General features: G+C 49.3%; 1 protein-coding gene across 2 annotated transcripts in view; it reads left to right on the forward strand.

Moving 5' to 3' along the window:
• LOC140424981 (zona pellucida-binding protein 2-like) overlaps positions 1 to 23,488 on the forward strand; it is a 159,140-nt gene that overhangs the window by 19,632 nt on the left and 116,020 nt on the right. The window contains exons 4-5 of one of the 2 annotated variants that reach the window (XM_072508722.1): positions 20 to 163; positions 4,688 to 4,906. In XM_072508722.1, coding sequence (XP_072364823.1) covers positions 20 to 163; positions 4,688 to 4,906 — 363 coding nt within the window. The remainder of the gene's footprint in view (positions 1 to 19; positions 164 to 4,687; positions 4,907 to 23,488) is intronic. The other variant, XM_072508723.1, reaches the window with a different exon arrangement.

The following is a 23,488-nucleotide window of genomic DNA, read 5'->3' on the forward strand; positions in this document are numbered from 1 at the left end:
CTGTTTTGGTTTTATTTAGAATCTCAGCGATTTGTCTTCACAGATAATGGAAACTTGTTGTTTGACACCATTTATGTAGTTGATTCTGGAAATTACACCTGCAACCTCACATACACACTCGATCTGAAACGAATAACAACACTGGTCAGGTATACAGTCTATGGTAGGTTTTTAACTTTTTCATAAATGCAGATATCCTTAATACATTAAACCTTTCTCCCTACTCTACATCACATACTCACTCATGTCTGTTTCAGTCAAATCCAATAGTTTAAATGTTCTGCTGTTTATTTCAGCAGAAGATTGATTTAATTGCTGTAGTCTGACACTTTACTTGAAAACAAGAGTTGAATTACTTCAGGATTGCAATGCAACTTTATACTAATGGCTTAATAACCTCTTGAGAAGTAAATATAAAACTTTTCATGAAATACTTATGTATTGGAAGTCTTGCACTTGCTTGTATGTCCTGTTGCATAATATTCCTGCAACAATCACATCTTTTCTGTTACATTCGTGTTGTGTAATTTCTGATCTTTTTTCCATTGATTTTACTTCCGTTTTGATTGGGTTGTTCACACTTGACCTCACAAATTAGTGGCTGTTGAATCCACGGTAGGCAAAACGCATAGATGAAAGTAGAAATTACAGAACAAGGTTTATTTCAATAGAATAACAATACTCCTACACTCCTCCCCCAGCCTGCAGCTAAGCCAGGGTTTTTATACAATTGGGGCTCTCCTTGTAAAGGGGAAACCCGCCCCCTTAGAGGGGAAGACCTACCTGTCTTAAAGGGGAAGTTCATATTCCGTGGAGGTCACGGGAAATCATATAGTCCTGATCCCGGGACCTCTATTGGGGTTATAACAGTGGCACTGTTGCCTACGTATCTTTGACACCATCCAGCTAAGTCCCTGGTGTAGATAACTAGTCTAGACATTTAACATCATCCAGTAAATAAATGCCTGTTTTGATTTGAAGTTATTTTAAAAATACTTTACAGGCACTTCTTGCAACCACTTGAGTCCTAATCATTACTGTAATTTTTATCATCACCACTTGCTCCATTCACCATCCACCCTTTCTTACCACCTGCTATTCTTCGCCATTCCGTGTGGGATGGATGTAACTCCATGGGCGCGACTCAACAAAAATTTCGAAGTGCCATTTTGGGCATGTTTGGCGGGTGTTTCTCGCTGGCTTTTTGGGTGAGATCCACACCAGAAATCAACCACTCTTTGGGCGCACACTAACGGAAAAGTTTCTAAGTGTCAATTGTGGCAGGTTTTGCTGGGAATTTTCTGTCGGCGAGTTCCTCAGCGCTATCCAAACACACCTAGGGCACTATTCAACTAATTGGGAACAAAGTCCCAAAGCGAGTCGAGAAACACATGGCTAAAAAACGCGACTCGCATTGTATGAGTGGCCTCAGCGGGGAACGCGCGGCTGAAGCTGCACATACCCCCATTTAGTACACTGAAGAGGTACGCTTGCCGGAACGCCCCATGTGTAGCGAGAGCCCAAATGCACTATGGGAGGGACCCTAGACCCCTCCCCCCCCCCCCAAACACCCATGCAGGGCACCCCAGCCTGATCGCGCACATGAACAATTGCCAGCTTGGCAGTGCCAACCTGGCACCCTGGCAGTGCCCATGTCAGCTGGCAGTGCCACCTGGGCACCTAGTCAGTGCCAGGTTGGCACCCAGGCTTGGCAGTGCCAAAGTGCAAGGATGGCACTGCCATGGTGCCATAGAACATAGAACAACACAGCGCAGTACAGGCCCTTCGGCCCACGATGTTGCACCGAAACAAAAGCCATCTAACCTACACTATGCCATAATCATCCATATGTTTATCCAATAAACTTTTAAATGCCCTCGATGTTGGCGATTTCACTACTGTAGCAGGTAGGGCATTCCACGGCCTCACTACTCTTTGCGTAAAGAACCTACCTCTGACCTCTGTCCTATATCTATTACCCCTCAGTTTAAAGTTATGTCCCCTCGTGCCAGCCATATCCATCCGCGGGAGAAGGCTCTCACTGTCCACCCTATCCAACCCCCTGATCATTTTGTATGCCTCTATTAAGTCTCCTCTTAACCTTCTTCTCTCCAACGAAAACAACCTCAAGTCCATCAGCCTTTCCTCATAAGATTTTCCCTCCATACCAGGCAACATCCTGGTAAATCTCCTCTGCACCCGCTCCAAAGCCTCCACGTCCTTCCTATAATGCGGTGACCAGAACTGTACGCAATACTCCAAATGCGGCCGTACCAGAGTTCTGTACAGCTGCAACATGACCTCCCGACTCCGGAACTCAATCCCTCTACCAATAAAGGCCAACACTCCATAGGCCTTCTTCACAACCCTATCAACCTGGGTGGCAACTTTCAGGGATCTATGTACATGGACACCTAGATCCCTCTGCTCATCCACACTTTCAAGAACTTTACCATTAGCCAAATATTCCGCATTCCTGTTATTCCTAACTGGCCATGTTCCAGGAGAAGGGCCAGGGGCTCACCCTGCACTGTTCCTGACCACACAGCGCCCTCCGATGGCCTGCGAGACCTCATGGGTGCCGTTCCACCTGGTCCACATTTGTCTGGACCAGTACTGAATGCTGCCCGGCTTGGGACTCTCTGGGGAGGCCGTTAGATGGCAGTAGATCCCGGGTGAGTAGGCCTCTGTGGGTTTAAAACCTACTTAGGTGTGCACGGTTTGGTCATGCCCATTGTGGACAGGATCCTGATAGCGTTACCTCGTGAGGTCGGGTAGATCTCGCGAGGCATACTGGCTGCCGGGAAGCTGACAGGAGGCTTCTCCCAGCATCCAGAAGCCTCGTTGTGCTCCTGTTTGGGCGTGACGTGGCTGGTAATCGCGCCTAGTCATTTTTCTGGGCCTTGGGGAGTTTATCCCTTGCCAAGCCCACACTTAGTGCGAGATCTAACCAAAAACAAATTAGAGTTCTGGGCTGGATCAGTGGGGTCGTTCCCGACCCGCTATCTAATGGCACTCTTTTGCTATTTCAGGCCCTGGCAGGGACCTCCACCCGAATCCGCACTTCAGTGTCATTTCCGGCAGTGGTACAGGAAGAGATCGGGATGCCATTTTTAAATGGCGCCCGATCTCTCGACCCCCCAACGTCCCAATTCACTTATGAGGGGTTCCTTAGACCCCCTGCCAGTGCCACCTAGGCACCCTGGCAGTGTCAGGCTGGCACCAAGGTGGGACTGTCAGGGTGCCTGAGTGGCACTGCCAGGGTGCCAGGCTGACAGTGCCAAGGTGCCCATGTGGCAACAGCAGTGCCAGGCTGTCTGCAAAGGTGCTGAGTGCATATGTGTGCCCTGACGTATGCCTGACCACTGCTGTTCCAGATTGCAAGAAAGATACATAAATTAAAAAACTGCATTTATAGTGCACCATCACAACCTTAGGATTCCAAAACACTTTACAGCTAATAAACTACCAGTTGAAGTGTAGTTACTGTTGCAGCAGCCAATTTGCAATGGATTGAATGCATTAAATGGTGATAAGGGCAGTATTATCTTGGTTCCCATCCTTTAATCAAGTGGATTAATTATCTTGAGCTGCACATCACATGTATAGCGTTCATGGATGTTTCTCAATATCTAGCAGTGTATTTATGTGATTGACCCTTAAAAGCTGTGTATGTGAATCTTTATTTGTAACATAATGTTCGGGCCCCAAACCATACTTTTGCAGGGGCACCTGCACAGCAAACACCGTCCATTTTCCAAGTCCTGAATCCTGTGGAAAGTGTGTGTCCATGAAGATCAGTAAAAACATAATTGTGCTTGACTGTTGGGTTTGGATTTGTTTTATTGTCACATTTACCGAGGGACAGTGAAAAGTATTATATGGGTAGCACAGTGGTTAGCACTGTTGCTTCACAACGCCAGGATCCCAAGTTCGATTCCCGCTTGGGTCACTGTCTGTGTGGAGTCTGCACGTTCTCCCCGTATCTGCGTGAGTTTCCTCCGGGTGCTCCGGTTTCCTCCCACAAGTCCTGAAAGACGTGCTGTTAGGTAATTTGGACATTCTGAATTCTCCCTCAGAGTACCTGAACAGGCGCCGGAATGTAGCGACTAGAGGCTTTTCCCGATGTGCGGGTTAGGTGAATTGGCCAATGATAAATTGCCCTTAATGTCCAAATTGCCCTTGGTGTTGGGTGGAGGTGTTGAGTTTGGGTAGGGTGCTCTTTCCAAGAGCCGGTGCAGACTCAAAGGGCCGAATGGCCTCCTTCTGCACTGTAAATTCAATGATAATCTATGATTAATCTAGGACAAAGGTTCGGCACAACATCGTGGGCCGAAGGGCCTGTTCTGTGCTGTATTTTCTATGTTCTATGTAATAAAGATTATTATTTTTAAAAATTTAAACGCTGGTCTAGACAGTGACGCCCACATCCCATGAAAGAACTTTTAAAAATCTTCTTTCTGTTTGGTTATGAAAGCCAGTTTACTGTTTGTGCTATGATCAGTTTTTTAACATTTTATTTATTTTGTATTCATTTACGGGAAGCTAGTCTCGCTGGTGGAGTTCTCAGGTATCTGCTGCTCTTGTCCTTCTAGGAGATAGTAGTCGTGGGTTTGGAAGGTGCTGTCTAAGGCGACATTATGTTGCAGCATTGTAATACATTTGTTGTTGCTCATTTGTTTTTCAGTGTATCACAACCCAAAAAAAAGTGTTCGGCTGGAAGCAGATTTCTACACAACTAAATGCAACAATAATGAAATAACCAAGTTTGAGAAACATTTGCAGAAACAGCTTGAAGATGCTGTTCAGGACTTACAGTGTGAAGTGCACCACTGGAATTCAGCCTGTCACAGTATAAAGTCTTTGAAGACACAACTGAGTCATATATTTAATTTCCAATTCATTGGTATGTAAAGTTTATTTAAAATCAATAATCAGACTCACCCATATGCTTTACAAGATTGAACCAAGCCTCAAAGAAATAGATAAATATAGAATTTTTATTGCAATAGTGGCCAGTAATTTTTTCTCATCCAATTTTCTTTTGGTCCCTGTCTCCATCCCTAACATGGGACTCATAAACATTTGTACATACAGTGGCATTGCAGGTTCCTCAATCAATTACCAAACATTACTGTGATCCTTGAGGTTGAACATTAAGCAAGCACTTCAACTTCAGGGTTAGACAGCTGAATTTGTTCATATCCAACATCCACACTCCTCCTCCATCAGGAACGGAACTAATACCAAGTTGGAATTACAAACACTCAATGCAGAGTGGCTTGCAGGTTATTTGGGATATGGAAGGAACAAACAACTCTGGTCTGCAAGTGTATACCTTGCAATGCTGCCTTATTTATATCACAATTCTCCATTTACACCTTTTTTTTAAGAAAAAGGTTAGAATCAAATTTTAGTCATGAGCTTGAAATTTCTGGCGAATTTATTTGGCAATTATTCAGTTAGGGTGAAGAGAGCAATTACATGAAATAAATCATCGTGCAGTGCCAGCAAAACATTGGTTCAATGTGGTTGAATTCCAGCAATTAGTTAACTTTGTGTAAAACAAAATGTGGAGAATGCACTTGTTTCTCAATTTGATACACGGGTAGCGTGAGGACTGAACTGGCATGGATATCCTGTGCCTGCAGTGTCACAGTGCCACTATCATTGAGTAGAAGATTGATCGGGAAGTAATTAAATATTGGAATGGTCTGCATCTTATTTTTGAAATATTTTTTGTATTGTCAATAGTTTATAATATTTGGGATTTGTAATTTTGCAGCTTGTCATAGTCATACAGCATGGAAACAGGCCCTTCGAACCACTGTGTCTATTCTGACCATCAAATATGCCAGCACAGTGGTTAGCACTGTTGCCTCACAGCTCCAGGAGCCAGGGTTCAAATTTGGGTGACTGTGGAGTTTCTCCCCGTCTCCCTGGGTTTCCTCCGGGTGCTCCGGTTTCCTCCCAGTCCAAATATGCAGGCTAGGTGGATTGGCTAAATTGCCCCTTAATGTCCAAAATGTTAGATCTGGGTTATGGGGATAGGGTGGAGGTGTTGACTTAAGTAGGGTGCTCTTTCCAAGGGCAAGTGCAGACTCGATAGGCCGAATGGCCTCCTTCTGCACTGTCGGGATTCAATGATTCTATACTAATCCCATTTCCCCTCCGGTCTTAAACACCTCTGCCATGGGGAATAGATTCTTACAATCCTAGTTATACCTCCCATAATTTTGTATACCTCTATCAGATCTCCCGTCAGCCTCCTCTGCTCCAGGGAAGTCAAACCTACCTATCCAGTCTCTCCACATAGCTGAAACTTTCCAACCCAGGCAACATCCTCGTGCATCCCTTCTGCACCCCCTCCAGCGCAATCACGTCCTTCCGATGGTGTGGCGACCAGAACTGCACACAATATTCCATCTGTGGCTTAACCAATGTTTTATAAAGTTGTACCAAGATTTCCACACTCCTATATTTTATGCCCCAGCTAATGAAGGCAAGCATTCCGTATGGCTTCTTCACCATCCTATCTATCTGTGCTGCCACCTTCAAGGAGCAATGGCCTTGTACATCTAGGTTCATTTGTTCCTCAATACTCCCGCCAGACCTACCGTTCATTGTGTGTATCCTAACCTTATTAGATCACTCAAAATGCATCACCTCACACTTCTCAGTATTACATTCCATCTGCCATTGCTCTGCCCAACTTACCAGCTGATCAATATTAGTCTGAAGCTTAAGACTATCCTCCTCACTATCAACAACATCACCAATTTTTGTGGCATCTGCAAATTACTAATTGTATCTTCTACATTCACATGCAAGTTATTAGTGTATATAACAAACAGCAAGGGTCCGAGCACCGATCCCTGTGTTACACCACTGGTCACAGGCTTCCAATCACAAAAGCAACCCTCCATCTTTGCCTCCTATTAACAAGGCAATTTTGAATCCAATTTGTCAACTTGCCTTAGATCCCATGGGCTCCAACCTTTTGGTAGGATCTTGTCAAAGACCTTACTGAAGTCCATGTAAACCACATCGACTGTGCTCCCCTCATCAATATGTTTAGTTATCTTTTCAAAGTACACAATTAAATTAGTTAGACAGGATCTCCGACCAACAAATCCTTGCTGACTAACCCTGCCTTTTCAAGTGTTGATTAATCCTGTCCCTCAGAATTTTTTCCAATAATTTCCCTTCCGCTGCCATTAGACTAACTGGCCTGTAATTATCTTCCTTATCCCTGCTACGCTTCTAATAATAATAAAAATCTTTATTGTCACAAGTAGGCTTACATTAACACTGCAATGAAGTTATTGTGAAAATCCTCTAGTCGCCACACTCCGGCGCCTGTTCGGATATACTGAGGGAGAATTCAGAACGTCCAATTCACCTAGCAAGCATGTCTCTTGAATAATGGTACCACATTAATTATCCTCCAGTCATCTGGCACTTCACCTGTGGCCAGCGAAGATTTAAATATCTCTGTCAGGGCCCCACCAATCTCCTACCGAATTGGATGACCAGTTTTGAGCTGTTAAATGTTCTGAACCTGACCCATTTTTAAAAATTTAATATATTTTATTCAAATTTTTCGGTCAAACAAAGACAGTACAAACTTTTGCCTTTTTGCAACTTTAAAACAATATGAATAATGATGATGACCGTTTTTTTTTAAAGAATAAATAATATATTAACTAGACGGCAACTGCCAGCAACAAAAATAAAAACTAGCCAATATCCAAAATAATAAAGTCACAAAAACCAATATAAATAACTCGTATACAAACACCTGTACAAAATCCCTGAGGGCCCGGATGGGCCCTTCCATCCCCCCCTCCCCCTCTCCCCCCCTCCCCCCTGGGTTGCTGCTGCTACCTTTCCCAATTCCCTTATCGTTCTGCGAGATAGTCGAGGAACGGTTGCCACCGCCAGGTGAACCCTTGAGCCGAACCTCTTAGTGCGTATTTTATCCGCTCCAATTTTATAAACCCCGCCATGTTGTTTATCCAGGCCTCCACGCCTGGGGGTTTCTTTCCACATAAGTAATATCCTTCGCCGGGCTACTAGGGACGTAAAGGCTAAAACATCAGCCTCTCTCGCCTCCTGCACTCCCGGCTCGTCCGCAACCCCAAATATCGCCAACCCCCAGCCTGGCTCGACCCGGACCCCCACCACCCTTGAAAGCACATTCGCCACCCCCACCCAGAACCCATGCAGTACCGGGCATGACCAAAACATGTGGGTGTGGTTCGCTGGGCTTCCCGCGCATCTCCCGTACCTATCCTCCACTCCAAAAAACCTACTTAACCTTGCTCCAGTCATGTGCGCCCTATGTAGAACCTTGAATTGTATCAGGCTGAGCCTGGCACATGAGGACGAAGAGTTTACCCTACTTAAGGCATCGGCCCACAGCCCCTCCTCAATCTCTTCCCCTAGTTCCTCTTCCCATTTTCCCTTCAGCTCCTCCACCATCGTCTCCCCCTCGTCTCTCATTTCTCTATATATATCTGACACCCTACCATCCCCCACCCATGCCCCCGAAATCACTCTGTCCTGAATCTCTTGTGCCGGGAGCCGCGGAAATTCCCTCACCTGTTGCCTCGCAAAAGCCCTCAGTTGCATATATCGAAATGCATTCCCCGGTGGCAACCCATATTTTTCTGTCAGTGCTCCCAGACTCGCAAACGTCCCGCCTAGGAACAAATCCTTCAATTTCACAATCCCTGCTCTCTGCCAAGCTTTAAATCCCCCAACTATCTTCCCTGGGATGAACCTGTGGTTGTTCCTTATCGGGGACCTGACCGAGGCACCCGTCACTCCCTTATGCCGTCCCCACTGCCTCCAAATTTTCAGCGTTGCCACCACCTCTGGACTTGTGGTGTATTTCTTCGGGGAGAACAGTAAAGGCGCCGTCGCTAATGCTTTTAGGCTGGTTCCCCTACAGGACGCCATCTCTAGTCTTTTCCACGCCACTCCCTCCTCTTCCCCCATCCACTTGCATACCATTGATATGTTGGCGGCCCAATAATAGTCACTTAAACTCGGCAGTGCCAGTCCCCCCCTATCCCTACTACGCTGCAGGAACCCCCTCTTCACTCTTGGGGTCTTCCCAGCCCATACAAAACTCATAATGCTCTTATCCACTTTCTTGAAAAAGGCCTTTGTAATCATCACAGGGAGGCACTGGAACACAAAAAGAAACCGCGGAAGGACCACCATTTTAACCGCCTGCACCCTACCCGCCAGTGACAGGGGCACCATGTCCCATCTCCTAAAGTCCTCTTCCATCTGCTCCACCAATCTTACTAAATTTAGCTTATGCAAGGTTCCCAGTTCCTGGCCATCTGGATCCCTAGGTACCGAAAATCCCTTGTTACTCTCCTCAACGGCAAATCATCTATTCCCCTGCCCTGTTCCCCAGGGTGAATCACAAACAGCTCACTCTTCCCCATATTCAATTTATATCCTGAAAATTCCCCAAACTCCCTGAGTGTCTGCATTATCTCGGGCATCCCCTCCACTGGGTCCGCGACATACAACAACAAATCATCCGCGTATAGTGATACCCGGTGCTCTTCTCCTCCCCTAAGTACTCCCCTCCACTTCCTAGAGCCCCTCAGCGCTATGGCCAGTGGCTCAATTGCCAACGCAAACAGTAACAGGGACAGAGGACATCCCTGTCTTGTCCCTCTGTATAGACGGAAGTGGTCAGATCTCTGCATATTTGTAGTCACACCTGCCACCGGGGCCCTGTATAGAAGCTGAACCCATCCAATAAACCCCTCTCCAAATCCAAATCTCCTCAACACTTCCCACAGGTAATCCCACTCCACTCTATCAAATGCTTTCTCTGCATCCATCGCCACCACTATCTCCGCCTCCCCCTCCGGCGGGGGCATCATCATCACACCCAGCAGCCTCCGTATGTTAGTGTTCAATTGTCTCCCCTTAACAAACCCCGTTTGATCCTCGTGAACCACCCCCGGGACACAATCCTCCATCCTCGTCGCCATCACCTTGGCCAAAAGCTTGGCATCTACATTCAGGAGGGAAATAGGCCTGTAAGACCCGCACTGCAGCGGGTCTTTGTCCCTTTTCAAGAGCAGCGATATCGTCGCCACCGACATCGTCGGGGGCAACGTCCCCCTTTCCCTGGCCTCATTAAAGGTTCTCGTCAGAAGCGGGGCCAGCAGGTCCACGTATTTCCTATAAAATTCCACCGGGAACCCATCCGGTCCCGGGACCTTCCCTGCCTGCATGCTCCCAATCCCTTTTACCACCTCCTCCACCTCAATCTGTGCTCCCAGTCCTGTCCTCTTCTGCTCCTCGACCTTCGGAAATTCCAACTGGTCTAGGAAGTGCATCATCCCCTCCTTCCCTTCCGGGGGCTGAGCCTTATACAGCCTCTCATAAAATGCCTTAAACACCCCGTTCACCCTCTCCGCTCCCCGTTCCATCTCACCCTCCTCGTCCCTAACCCCTCCAATCTCCCTCGCCGCCCCCCTCTTCCTCAGTTGTTGGGCCAGTAACCGGCTCGCCTTCTCTCCGTACTCATACTGCACTCCCTGTGCCTTCCTCCATTGTGCCTCCGCCTTGCCCGTGGTCAACAAATCAAATTCCGTGGGCAACCTTCGTCTTTCCCTGTATAGTCCTTCATCCGGAGCCACCGCATACTGCCTATCCACCCTCAAAATTTCTCTCAACAATCTCTCCCTCTCTTTGCTCTCTTGTTTCCCCTTATGGGCCCTTATGGAAATCAGTTCCCCTCTGACCACCGCCTTCAGTGCTTCCCAGACCACTCCCACCTGAACCTCTCCGTCGTCATTAATCTCCAGATACCTTTCGATACATCTCCTTACCCTTACACACACACCCTCGTCCGCCAACAATCCCATATCTAATCTCCACAGTGGGTGCTGTTCCTTTTCCTCTCCTACTTCCAGATCTACCCAATGTGGGGCATTGTCCGAAATGGCTATAGCCGAGTACTCTGTCCCGGCCACCTTCAGCGCCCTTCCCAGGACAAAGAAGTCTATCCGAGAATACACCTTGTGGACATGGGAGAAGAAGGAGAACTCTTTACTCCTAGGCCTAGTAAATCTCCAGGGATCCACTCCTCCCATCTGCTCCATGAAGTCCTTAAGCACCTTGGCCGCTGCCGGCCTCCTCCCGGTCCTAGACATGGACCGGTCCAGCCCTGGATCCAGCACCGTGTTGAAGTCTCCCCCCATTACCAACTTTCCCGCCTCCAGGTCCGGGATACGCCCCAGCATACGCTTCATGAAGTTGGCATCATCCCAGTTCGGGGCATATACGTTCACCAGAACCACCGCCTCACCTTGCAATCTGCCACTCACCATCACGTATCTACCCCCACTGTCCGCCACTATGGTCCTCGCCTCAAACAATACCCGTTTCCCCACTAATATTGCCACCCCTCTATTTTTCGCATCCAAGCCCGAGTGAAATACCTGTCCCACCCATCCTTTTCGTAATCTGACCTGATCCGCCAGTTTCAGATGCGTCTCCTGCAGCATGACCACATCTGCCTGTAATTTCTTTAGGTGCGCAAGTACCCTTGCCCTCTTAATCAGCCCATTCAGCCCTCTCACGTTCCACGTGATCAACCGGGTTGGGGGGCTCTTTACCGCCCCCCCCCTCGTCGACTAGCCATCCCCTTTTTTAGACCAGCTCCTCACCCGGTTCCCACGCACCCACTTGACCCCCAACGGTGTCCTCCCGTCCCGACCATCCCATCCCGTAGCAGCTCCCCCTTCCCCTTAACAGCAGCAACCCAGTTACCCCCCCCCCCGCTAGATCCCCCTCTAGCGTGATTGCTCCCCCCATGTTGCTTCCAGAAGTCAGCAAAATCTGGCTGACCTCGGCTTCCCCCGTTTATCCTCAGCCTCCCATTGTGTAAGGCCCCCTCCTTCCTGCGCCCCCTTTTCCCGCCACAATTACCATAGCGCGGGAGCAAAGCCCGCGCTTCCCACTCGGCCCCGCCCCTAATGGCGCAGCTCCCTCTCTCCTTCCCCCTCTCCTTCCCCACTGGCGCCCACAGTTCACCATACCCCCCCCCCCCCCCCATCGAGGGGAAAGAGTAAATTTCCCCCCCCCTTCCGATTCCCAGTCCCATGCAATCATACCACTGCTTTATTACAAAAGTTCTTTCTCTCTCCAGTCTTGTCCAGCTTCTCCTCTTCAATGAATGTTCACGCCTCTTCTGCCGTCTCGAAGTAGTGGTGTTTCCCTTGATGTGTAACCCACAGTCTCGCCGGCTGCAGCATACCAAATTTAACTTTCTTTCTATGGAGCACCGCCTTGGCCCGATTGAAACTCGCCCTCCTTCTCGCCACCTCCGCATTCCAATCCTGGTACACGTGGATCACCGCGTTCTCCCACCTGCAGCTCCGTGTCTTTTTCGCCCATCTCAGGACCATCTCCCTGTCTTTATAGCGGTGAAACCTCACCACTATAGCTCGAGGTATTTCTCCAGCCTTCGGTCTTCTCGCAAGGGTTCGATATGCTCCCTCCACTTCCAAGGGGCCCGTCGGGGCCTCCGGTCCCATTAAGGAATGAAGCATCGTGCTCACATATGCCCCGACGTCCACTCCCTCTGCACCTTCGGGAAGACCCAAAACTCTTAGGTTCTTCCTCCTCGAGCTATTTTCCAGGGCTTCCAGCCTCTCCATACACCTCTTATGCAGTGCCTCATGTGTCTCTGTCTTCACCACCAGGCCCTGTATTTCATCCTCATTTTCGGCAGCCTTTGCCTTCACGCCACGAAGCACCAATTCTTGGATCTTCTGCGCCTCCTTTAGCCCCTCAATCGCCTGCAGCATCGGGGCCAGCACCTCCTTCTTTAGCTCCTCAACACATCTCCGAAGGAACTCTTGCTGTTCCGGGCCCCATACCAAACGGCCTCCCTCCGCCGCCATCTTGCTTCGTGCTTCCCTTCCTTGCCGCTGCTCCAGAAGATCCTCTGCAATCCGGCCACTATTATCTCCTTTCTCCATGTACATCCGGGGGGGATTCCCTTCTGTTGCACCGCACAATGGGTTTAGCCGTCAAAAATTGCCGTTGGGGCTCCCAATAAGAGCCCAAAAGTCCGTTCAAACGGGAGGTGCCGAAACGTGCGACCTAGCTGGTCATCGCCGCACCCAGAAGTCGAACCTGACCCATTTAATGTGGTTGTAATTCTGCACAACATTTATGGGGTGCTTGTAGTATCCTCTACAGTAAAGACTGATGCAAAATATATATTTAACTCCTCTGCCATTTCCTTGTTCCCCATAACTGCACCCCCTGTTTCATTCTCTAAAGGGCCAATGATTGCTTTTACTTCTCTCTTCCTTTTAATGTACTAAAGAAAGCCCTTATTATCTGTTCTTATTTTTTTTTTGCTACCTTGTCTTCATAGTTTATTTTTTGCCTCCTGATTATTTTTAGACCATTTTTGCTGCACTCTTCTGGCCTACCATTAACCCTTGCCAGCTTATGTTTCCGCTTTCAATTTAATACCCTCCTTCCTTGTTTATCCATGGTAGGTTCTTCCTCCCCTTTGAGTCTTTCCTCGTCATTGGGATATATTTTTGCTGGGAGTAATGAATTATCTCCCCAAATATCTGCCCTTGTTCATCAATTGTCCAGTGCATTTGACCTGTCCATTTTGGCAATTCCATCCTCATACCTTCATAATTCCCTTTTTTAAGCTTAACACTGATATTTTACTCCCAATATTCTCACACTCAAGCTGAATGCTAAATTCTCTTTTTTGAAGTGTTTTTATTGGTGTTTGCACATTTTGTATTTCACAACTCACATGTTACATTTTACAAAACCGCACTGACCAGAGGGAAACAAAACGAGCAAGAAATAAAAGGAGGTAAAAAGATAGGTAGAAGTCAGTACGGATACTTACATGCAATTGCTTTTCCTTCTGCTGTGGCTGTGACCCCCCCCCCCCCCCTTTGAATGTCCCTCTCGATTTCTTTGAGTGTCCTCGTCCCCTCCTTCCCCCTCCCCCTTATCCTTTGCATCTTTATCCCTCAACTCGCTTGTGTCTCCCCCTCTGCCCCCCCCCCCCCTACTCTAATGGCTGCTGGCTACGAATAGATCTTGGAATTAGTTGGTGAATGGCTTCCACATCCTGTGGAAGACCTCTTCCGACCCTCGGATGACAAATGTTATTTTCTCCAGTTTGGGATATTCCGCCATCTCGACCAGCCAATCTGCAGCCTTGGGTGGTGCTGCTGATCGCCAGCGTAGCAGAATTCTCCAGCAGGCAATCAGGGAGGCAAAGGCCAGGGCGTTGACCCCCCTCCCCAGGAAGAGTACTGGTTGGTTTGAAACCCCGAAGACCGACACTTTTCAGCATGACTCCACCCTCACTCCCACTACCCTGGGCATTGCCTCAAAAAAGGCCGTCCAGTACCCGGCAAGTCTGGGGCAGGCTCAGAACATGTGGGTGTAATTGACCGAGCCTCGCTGGCATCATTCATATTTGTCTTCCACCTCCAGAAAGAACCTACTCATTCAGGTTCTAGTTAGGTGTGCTCTGTGCACCACCTTTAGCTGCGTTAGGGTGAGCCCTGCACATGTGGACAAGTAAGTGAAGCTGAGTCCACAAAAAGATTAGCCTTGATCTTATTGATGGCCTGTGTCTGCTCCTAGTTCTTATATTCTTATTATGTGGAGGTGGAGCTCGCCTTATGTAGTGCTTCGATCCAGAGTCCTCTCTAATTTCTATGCCTCGTTCCTCCTCATATTTTTCCCTTGTCTCGTCCAGGGGGGAGCAAACCTCCTCCAACAGTCGCCCGTATGGGGGTCCCTATAGTTTCCCTTCCCTGGGTTACCCACATCCAGCAGTTCTTCGACTAACAAATGAAATGGGGGTACATCATCGTTTCCTTACGGAGGAAGTTTTTGACCTGTTTGTGTCTTAGCTCATTTCCTTTTGGCAATTGGAATCTCTGTGAGTTCCCCACAGGGTCGCTACTCTGTCATCCATATACATGTCACTAACCGTCAGCGTCCCCATGCCCTTCTCTATCTTTTGAAGGTGGCGTCCATTATTGCGGAAGTAAACCTGTGGTTGTTGCAGATGGGGACCATGGTGGACATTTCGATGAGGCCGAAGTGTTGCTTCATTTGGTACCACGTTCGGAGCGTGGCTACTACCACTGGGCTTCTTGAGTATTTGGTCGGGCAGTGGGGGAAATGCAGTTGTGACTAGGGTTCAGAGGGATGACCCTATGCAGGAACTCTCCTCCATCGTCACCATTCTATTCCTGGTTCCTTCCCCCATCCCCTCACTCTTTCTTCTGTGGCCGCCCGGTGATAGAATGGTAGGTTTGGGAGGGCCAGACCTCCCATGTTTCTTTTCCTTTGTAGGACCTTCTTTTGGATCCTTGGATTGTTTCTCCCCCCGCCCCCCGCCCCCTCAACTCGCCATGGGAGCACTGTACAGTAGTTTCACCCAGGAGGTGAACCCTCATCCGATCCCAAACCGTTTCAGTACCTCTATGAGGTACTTCCACTCGACTCTGTCAAAGGCCTTTTCTGCGTCCAGGGAGATGATTACTTCTGGTGTTCTCTCCTCAGTGGGGTCATTATCATGTTCAGCAGGCGCCTGATGTTCGATGCTAACTGCCCTTGACAAAGCCCATCTGGTTCTGCGACTACCTCTGGCACACAGCTCTCCAGCTGCTTTGCCAGGACCTTTGCCAGGATCTTTGCATCTGCTTTGAGCAGTGAGTTGGGACTTTGGGACCCACATTCCGCGGGTATTTGTCCTTTTTGCGTTTCAGTGAAATTGAGGCTTGTGCCAGTGTCGGTGGCAGGGTGCCCCTAAGTAGCGAGTCTGTGAACATCTCCCGCAGGTGCAGGGCCAATGCGGGCGCAAACCTTTTGCAGAGGTCTGCCCAGAATTCATCTGGCTCAGGTACCTTCCCCGCCTGCATGGAGTTTATACTCTCCATGACTTCTCCCAGTTCTAAAAGTGCTTCCAGGCCCCGTCTCTTCTCTTCCCCACAATCGGCATGTCCAGTCTGTCGAGGAACTGCTTCATCCCCAAGTCCCCCTCCAGGGGCTCGGAGGTATACAGCGCCTGGCAGAAGGTTGCAAAAGCTTTGTCGATATTTTCTGGCGGGTAGCCTGCCGCTTCTGTCTTTGACCTTAGCTATTTCCCTTGTGGCTGCCTGCCTTCTCAGCTGGTAAACCAGCAGATGACTGGCTTTGTCTCCGTGTTCGTAGGAGGTGCCCCGTGTCTGGCGGAGCTGGTGCACTGATTTCCCAGAGGAGAGCAGGTCAGAGGCTATTTGTTGTTTCTTCCTCTCCACCAGTAACTCTACAGCCGGGGTTGAGGAGTACCATTGTTCCACCTCCAGTATGGAGTCGACCAGCTGCTGCCTGGCCCTCTCATTCCTATCCTTGCATGCCTTGTACGCAATAATTTCCCCCCTTTTCACTGCCTTAAGCGCCTCCCAGAAGGTGGAGGGTGGACCTCCCTGTTCTGGTTGTTGGTAACGTCTATGGCCTGTGATACCATTTGGAAATGCCTTGTCGGCAAGGAGGGCCATGTCCAGCCTCCATGGGGGGAGTTGTTCTCGACACATCTCCAACCTCATGTAGTGTGGAGCATGGTCGGATATTACGATTTCTGAGTACTCCTACCACCCCTGGAAGGATAGTTTTCTCCACTACAAGAAGTCAATCCTAGTATATACCCTGTGTACCTCGGAGAAGAAGGAGAACTCCTTTTCCCCTGGGTGTGTGAGCTTCCAAGGGTCCACTGCTCCCATCTGTTCCATGAACACGGCCAATTCCTTTGCCATGTTTGACTTTTTCCCCGATTTGGGGTTTGATCTGCCTGTCCGTGTGTCCTGTAGGCAATTAAACTTCCCCTCCCACCCCATGATAAGTCAGTCTGTGTCTATGGTTTCCTTCATGAATTCTGTATTGTCCCAGTTGGGAGTGGACACATTTACAAGGTCAACTGGTGCAACTTCCAAGACACCACTAACCATGATGTACTGTCCCCCTTGGTCCATAACCGTCTGGGGTTTCCCTTTGCCCAGGGGCCATCCAAGAAGGCCACCACCATTGTGTACACCATGTGGATGTGCTTCTGCACTCCGGGGTTTCCCTTTGTTTGAGTGCCCTCCAAACTGGCTGTTGGGGTGCCTTTGTTTTCCTTGCCGCCATGTGCGATCTGTCTTAGCCAACCGAGTGCCCTTCCCCCCGTCCCTTGGCTTTCCCTCGGACCTTTCTCCAAACCCCTCACCCCAATCCCTAAGAGTTCCCCAGCCTTTCCCCCTCCGTTTACCCCTTTATTACCCCACCATCTAGAATATTCTCTCCCCCGTTGTGCCTTCCCCTCACTCGTATTTCCTTGTGTTAGCTCATCCACTAGCTCGGTGACTCCCAGCCCCCCCTCCCAAGGTCGATCCATACCTCCCCCTGACCGACGCGTGCCTCTTCCCCCCTTTCCTCCTCCTCACCCCCTTCTTCATCCTGTTACTCTCACTCCCTGTTTCCTGGGACTCAATGTCAGACTTGAAGATGAGGTGGTTCAGTCCCGCCCAAATGTTCTCTACTACATTCTTTGTTGTTGGCCGATATGATTAAATGTCTGATTCACTGCTGGTTTTGTTGCCTCCCAGCCCATGCTTGTGCATGGATTTATCTGCTTTTGAGGGTGTGGTGAAATAGTATTCCCTGCCCTGGAAAATCACCCAGAGCTTGGCGGGATACAGCATCCTGAACCACACATTGTTCTTATAAAGGGCTGCTTGGCTTTGTTAAATTCTGCCTGGCACTTGGCCAGGTTGGCCCCAATGTCTTGGCATACCTGGATCGAGTGTCCCTCCTAAGTACAGGACCTTGTGTGTCTTGCTCAGTTCAGGATCTTTTCCCGGTCTTGGTACCGGTGCTTTATCGTAATGATGGCCCACGGCTGCTCCCCGGCCTTAGGCTTTGGCTGGAGTGACCTGTAGGCTCTGTCAATATCTTGAGGTTTGGGGAAGCTTTCCCCTCCAATCATCATCTGGGCCTCTCTAGCATTCCTGCCCTCGGTGCCCTCCGGTAGATCCACAATGTGGAGGTTTTGGCGGTGCAATCAATTTTCTTGGTCTTCAACCTGCCCCCTTAGTGTCCCTTGTGGTGCTACCAACCTTGCCATCTGTTTCCATGAGGCGATCAGATCTCTCTGGTCAGTCGCGGCCTTCTCCAGCTCTCTGATCATCGCCTCCTGCATCTTCAGACACCATCTGTCTTTTCCAGCGCTGCTTGCAAGGTAACCAGTGCTTCTGCTACTGCCACTTTCACCGTCGCCATCATTTCAAGTTTGAGCTCTTGGAGTTCCTGTGTTAGGAATTCCCTCTATTTGTTCATCGAGAGATAGCCCGGCATATGTTCTGGCGGTCCGTCCCGTTCATGTGTGACCAGGACCTTGTCGCCCCGCAAGTTCGACAACACCTCAGTCTCTCCCGGCTTTTACTGCCTCTGCCCTCTCTTTACAAAGAACAACAAAGAACAAAGAAATGTACAGCACAGGAACAGGCCCTTCGGCCCTCCAAGCCCGTGCCGACCATACTGCCCGACTAAACTACAATCTTCTACACTTCCTGGGTCCGTATCCTTCTATTCCCATCCTATTCATATATTTGTCAAGATGCCCCTTAAATGTCCCTATCGTCCCTGCCTCCACTACCTCCTCCGGTAGTGAGTTCCAGGCACCCACTACCCTCTGCGTAAAAAACTTGCCTCGTACATCTACTCTAAACTTTGCCACTCTCACCTTAAACCTATGCCCCCTAGTAATTGACCCCTCTACCCTGGGGAAAAGCCTCTGACTATCCACTCTGTCTATGCCCCTCATAATTTTGTATACCTCTATCAGGTCGCCCCTCAACCTCCTTCGTTCCAGTGAGAACAAACCGAGTTTATTCAATCGCTCCTCATAGCTTATGCCCTCCATACCAGGCAACATTCTGGTAAATCTCTTCTGCACCCTCTCTAAAGCCTCCACATCCTTCTGGTAGTGTGGCGACCAGAATTGAACACTATACTCCAAGTGTGGCCTAACTAAGGTTCTATACAGCTGCAACATGACTTGCCAATTCTTATACTCAATGCCCCGGCCAATGAAGGCAAGCATGCCGTATGCCTTCTTGACTACCTTCTCCACCTGTGTAGCCCCTTTCAGTGATCTGTGGACCTGTACTCCTAGATCTCTTTGACTTTCAATACTCTTGAGGGTTCTACCATTCACTGTATATTCCCTACCTGCATTAGCCCTTCCAAAATGCATTACCTCACATTTGTCCAGGTTAAACTCCATCTGCCATCTCTCCGCCCAAGTCTCCAGACAATCTAAATCCTGCTGTATCCTCAGACAGTCCTCATCGCTATCCGCAATTCCACCAACCTTTGTGTCGTCTGCAAACTTACTAATCAGACCAGTTACATTTTCCTCCAAATCATTTATATATACTACAAAGAGCAAAGGTCCCAGCACTGATCCCTGTGGAACACCACTGGTCACAGCCCTCCAATTAGAAAAGCATCCCTCCATTGCTACCCTCTGCCTTCTATGGCCTAGCCAGTTCTGTATCCACCTTGCCAGTTCACCCCTGATCCCGTGTGACTTCACCTTTTGTACTAGTCTACCATGAGGGACCTTGTCAAAGGCCTTACTGAAGTCCATATAGACAACATCTACTGCCCTACCTGCATCAATCATCTTAGTGACCTCCTCGAAAAACTCGATCAAGTTAGTGAGACACGACCTCCCCTTCACAAAACCGTGCTGCCTCTCACTAATACGTCCATTTGCTTCCAAATGGGAGTAGATCCTGTCTCGAAGAATTCTCTCCAGTAATTTCCCTACCACTGAAGTAAGGCTCACCGGCCTGTAGTTCCCGGGATTATCCCTGCCACCCTTCTTAAACAGAGGAACAACATTGGCTATTCTCCAGTCCTCCGGGACATCCCCTGAAGACAGCGAGGATCCAAAGATTTCTGTCAAGGCCTCAGCAATTTCCTCTCCAGCCTCCTTCAGTATTCTGGGGTAGATCCCATCCGGCCCTGGGGACTTATCTACCTTAATATTTTTTAAGACACCCAACACCTCATCTTTTTGGATCACAATGTGACCCAGGCTATCTACACCCCCTTCTCCAGACTCAACATCTACCAATTCCTTCTCTTTGGTGAATACTGATGCAAAGTATTCATTTAGTACCTCGCCCATTTCCTCTGGCTCCACACATAGATTCCCTTGCCTATCCTTCAGTGGGCCAACCCTTTCCCTGGCTACCCTCTTGCTTTTTATGTAAGTGTAAAAAGCCTTGGGATTTTCCTTAACCCTATTTGCCAATGACTTTTCATGACCCCTTCTAGCCCTCCTGACTCCCTGCTTAAGTTCCTTCCTACTTTCCTTATATGCCACACAGGCTTCGTCTGTTCCCAGCCTTTTAGCCCTGACAAATGCCTCCTTTTTCTTTTTGACGAGGCCTACAATATCATTCGTCATCCAAGGTTCCCGAAAATTGCCGTATTTATCTTTCTTCCTCACAGGAACATGCCTGTCCTGTATTCCTATCAACTGACACTTGAAAGCCTCCCACATGTCAGATGTTGATTTGCCCTCAAACATCCGCCCCCAATCTATGTTCTTCAGTTCCCGCCTAATATTGTTATAATTAGCCTTCCCCTAATTTAGCACATTCATCCTCGGACCACTCTTATCCTTGTCCACCAGTACTTTAAAACTTACTGAATTGTGGTCACAGTTAGCTCCGGTTGTTGTCCTGACATGTTTCTTTCATTGTGGTGGTGTAGGAGGAGGGCGGGGGCGGGGGGGGGGGGGGGGTTCCCTGGGTTTAGTGGGCTAATAGTGGGCTATTTTGGGTTAGAAGTGCCTAATTTCGAGTTTCCAGGAGGAGAGCCCCCTTTTGTGCACCTGCTCAGCACATCCCCGTCACGGGAAGACCTTGCCAAATTTAAATCTGACGGTGTTTTATTAATCTCTCCTGTGAGTACTGTGAAATTCCAGGAGGGATAACTAATTAGTAGTCAGAAGCATGATTTCGAGTTGATTTTTACCCCTCTTCACCTTTCAAAGCCTTTCCTCTGGCAAGAATAGATGTGTGCAAGTTTTTCACTGTTTCTGTTACCTGAATGCAAAATTCAATCATACTGTGATCACTATTCCCCAGGGTATCCTTAACCTTGAGATAATTAATTAAACCTACCTCATTACACATTTCCAGATCCACGATAGCCTGATCCCTAGATGGCTCCATAACATATTGCTCTAAGAAATCACCCGAATGCACTCCATGAATTCATTCTTTTGGCTGCCATTTCCAATTTGTTGAGCCAAACTATTTGAAAATTAAAGTCGCACATTGTTAATGCAGTGCTCTTTTTACATGCATTTGCTATTTATTAATTTAAACTCTTTCCTACACTGTGGCTACTTTTTGTGGGTCTATACAATACAAGCAGCACGGTTGCACAGTGGTAGCACTTGTGCTTCACAGCTCCAGTCCCAGTGTTGTACCCTCAATAATGACGCTTAGAGAGTAAACGGTAAAGAAGGCTTTAATAAGCTAAGAACTAGCCAGATGCGGAGACGGGTGCTTACTGGGTGCCGCCCACAAGGCGGCCCCTTATATACGGCTCCCAGGTGGGCAGAGCCGGAGGCGGAGTCCCCCAGGGTTCCAAGCCCGGTCTTAAAGGGGACATCACCTTACATGATGATAAGGGTACAGTAATACAGTAACCGTTCATCACATTCACCCCCTGTTTTTAAAAAAAAGTCCAGCGGGGGTGAAGTGCCATCATAAGTCCATTCGTTTTGGCGGCCTGATCGTCCTCATCGAATTCCTCAGCTCGAGCGGTGGTGCGGCGGTCATGGGCGTCTTAGTTGAGGGTACGTCCTGGAGCATGGTGGTCGGAGCCTTGGTCCGGGTTGGGGTAAGCGATCGGGGCGCAGGGGGAATAGTTGGGGCTGGGGGTAGCGGTGCGGGCGCCAGCGGCGTGTGTAGAGGGGGTGGCGCGCAAGGGGGCACGTGCAGTAGGTGCCCACCAACGGGGAGTGGGGCCGGGAGGGGGGTGTTGTGGTGGGTGCCGGATCCTGCAGGGGAGCTGTGAGGGAGGGGGCGTCTGTAGTGGAGGAACCAGCGGATGCCAGATCCCGGAGGGAAACCGTATCTTGCCTGCCGTCGGGGTACTCGACGTAGGCGTAACTGGGGTTCGTGTGTAGTAATTGGATCTTCTCGACCAGGGGGTCCGTTTTATGGCTCCTTGCGTGCCTCCGGAGAAGAACAGGTCCCGGAGCCACCAGCCAAGGTGGAAGCGAGACCCCGGAGATGGACCTCCTGGGGAAGATAAACAATCGGTTGTGAGGGGTCTCATTCGTGGCCATGCAGAGGAGCGACCTAATGGAGCGTAGGGCGTTGGGTAGGACCTCCTGCCAGCGGGTGGTTGGGAGACTTCCCGACCGTAGGGCCAGAAAGACAGCCTTCCAAACTGTCGCGTTCTCCCTCTCCAACTGCCCGTTTCCCCGCGGGTTATAACTGGTCGTTCTGCTCGAGGCGATGCCTTTGCTGAGCAGATACTGACGCAGTTCATCACTCGTGAACGATGTACCCCGGTCGCTGTGGATATAAGCGGGGAAACAAAACAGGGTGAAGGTGCTGTGCTGTGCCTTTATCTCGGTGGCTGAGGTCATGTCGGGGCAGGGGATGGCGAATGGGAAAGGGGAGAACTCATCGATAACGGTAAGGAAATAGGCATTGCGGTTGGTGAACAGGAGGGGGCCCTTGAAGTCCACGCTTAGTCGCTCCAAGGGCCCCGAGGCCTTCACCAGCCAAGCCTTGTCTGGCCGGTAGAAGTCCGGTTTGCACTCCACACAGATCTGGCAGGCCCTGGTCATGGTTTTGACCTCCTTGGTTGAGTAAGGTAGGTTGCGGGACTTGATAAAGTGGACGAGCTGGGTAACCCCCGGGTGACAGAGGTCATTGTGGATGGCTTGCAGGCGGTCTTCCTGCGTGTTGGCGCATGTGCCGTGGGACAGGGCATCTGGGGGCTCGTTGAGCTCCCCCGGACGGTACTTGATATTGTACGTGTAGGTGGAGAGTTCGAGCCTCCACCTCAAAATGTTATCGTTTTTTATTTTGCCCCATTGTGCGTTATCGAACATAAAGGCGACCGACCATTGGTCGGCGACGAGGGTGAACCTCCTACCGGCTGGGTAGTGCCTCCAGTGCCGTACAGCTTCCACAATGGCTTGTGCCTCCTTCTCGAATGCAGAGTGCCGAATCTCGGAGGCGGTGAGTGTCCGGGAGAAGAACGCTACTGGTCTGCCTGCCTGGTTGAGGGTAGCAGCCAGGGCGATGTCTGACGCATCGCTCTCTACCTGGAAGGGGATAGTTTCATCCACCGCGCGCATCGCGGTCTTGGTGAT

This window comes from Scyliorhinus torazame, chromosome 6 (genome assembly GCF_047496885.1).
Source record: "Scyliorhinus torazame isolate Kashiwa2021f chromosome 6, sScyTor2.1, whole genome shotgun sequence".
Taxonomy (NCBI): Eukaryota; Metazoa; Chordata; class Chondrichthyes; order Carcharhiniformes; family Scyliorhinidae; genus Scyliorhinus; species Scyliorhinus torazame.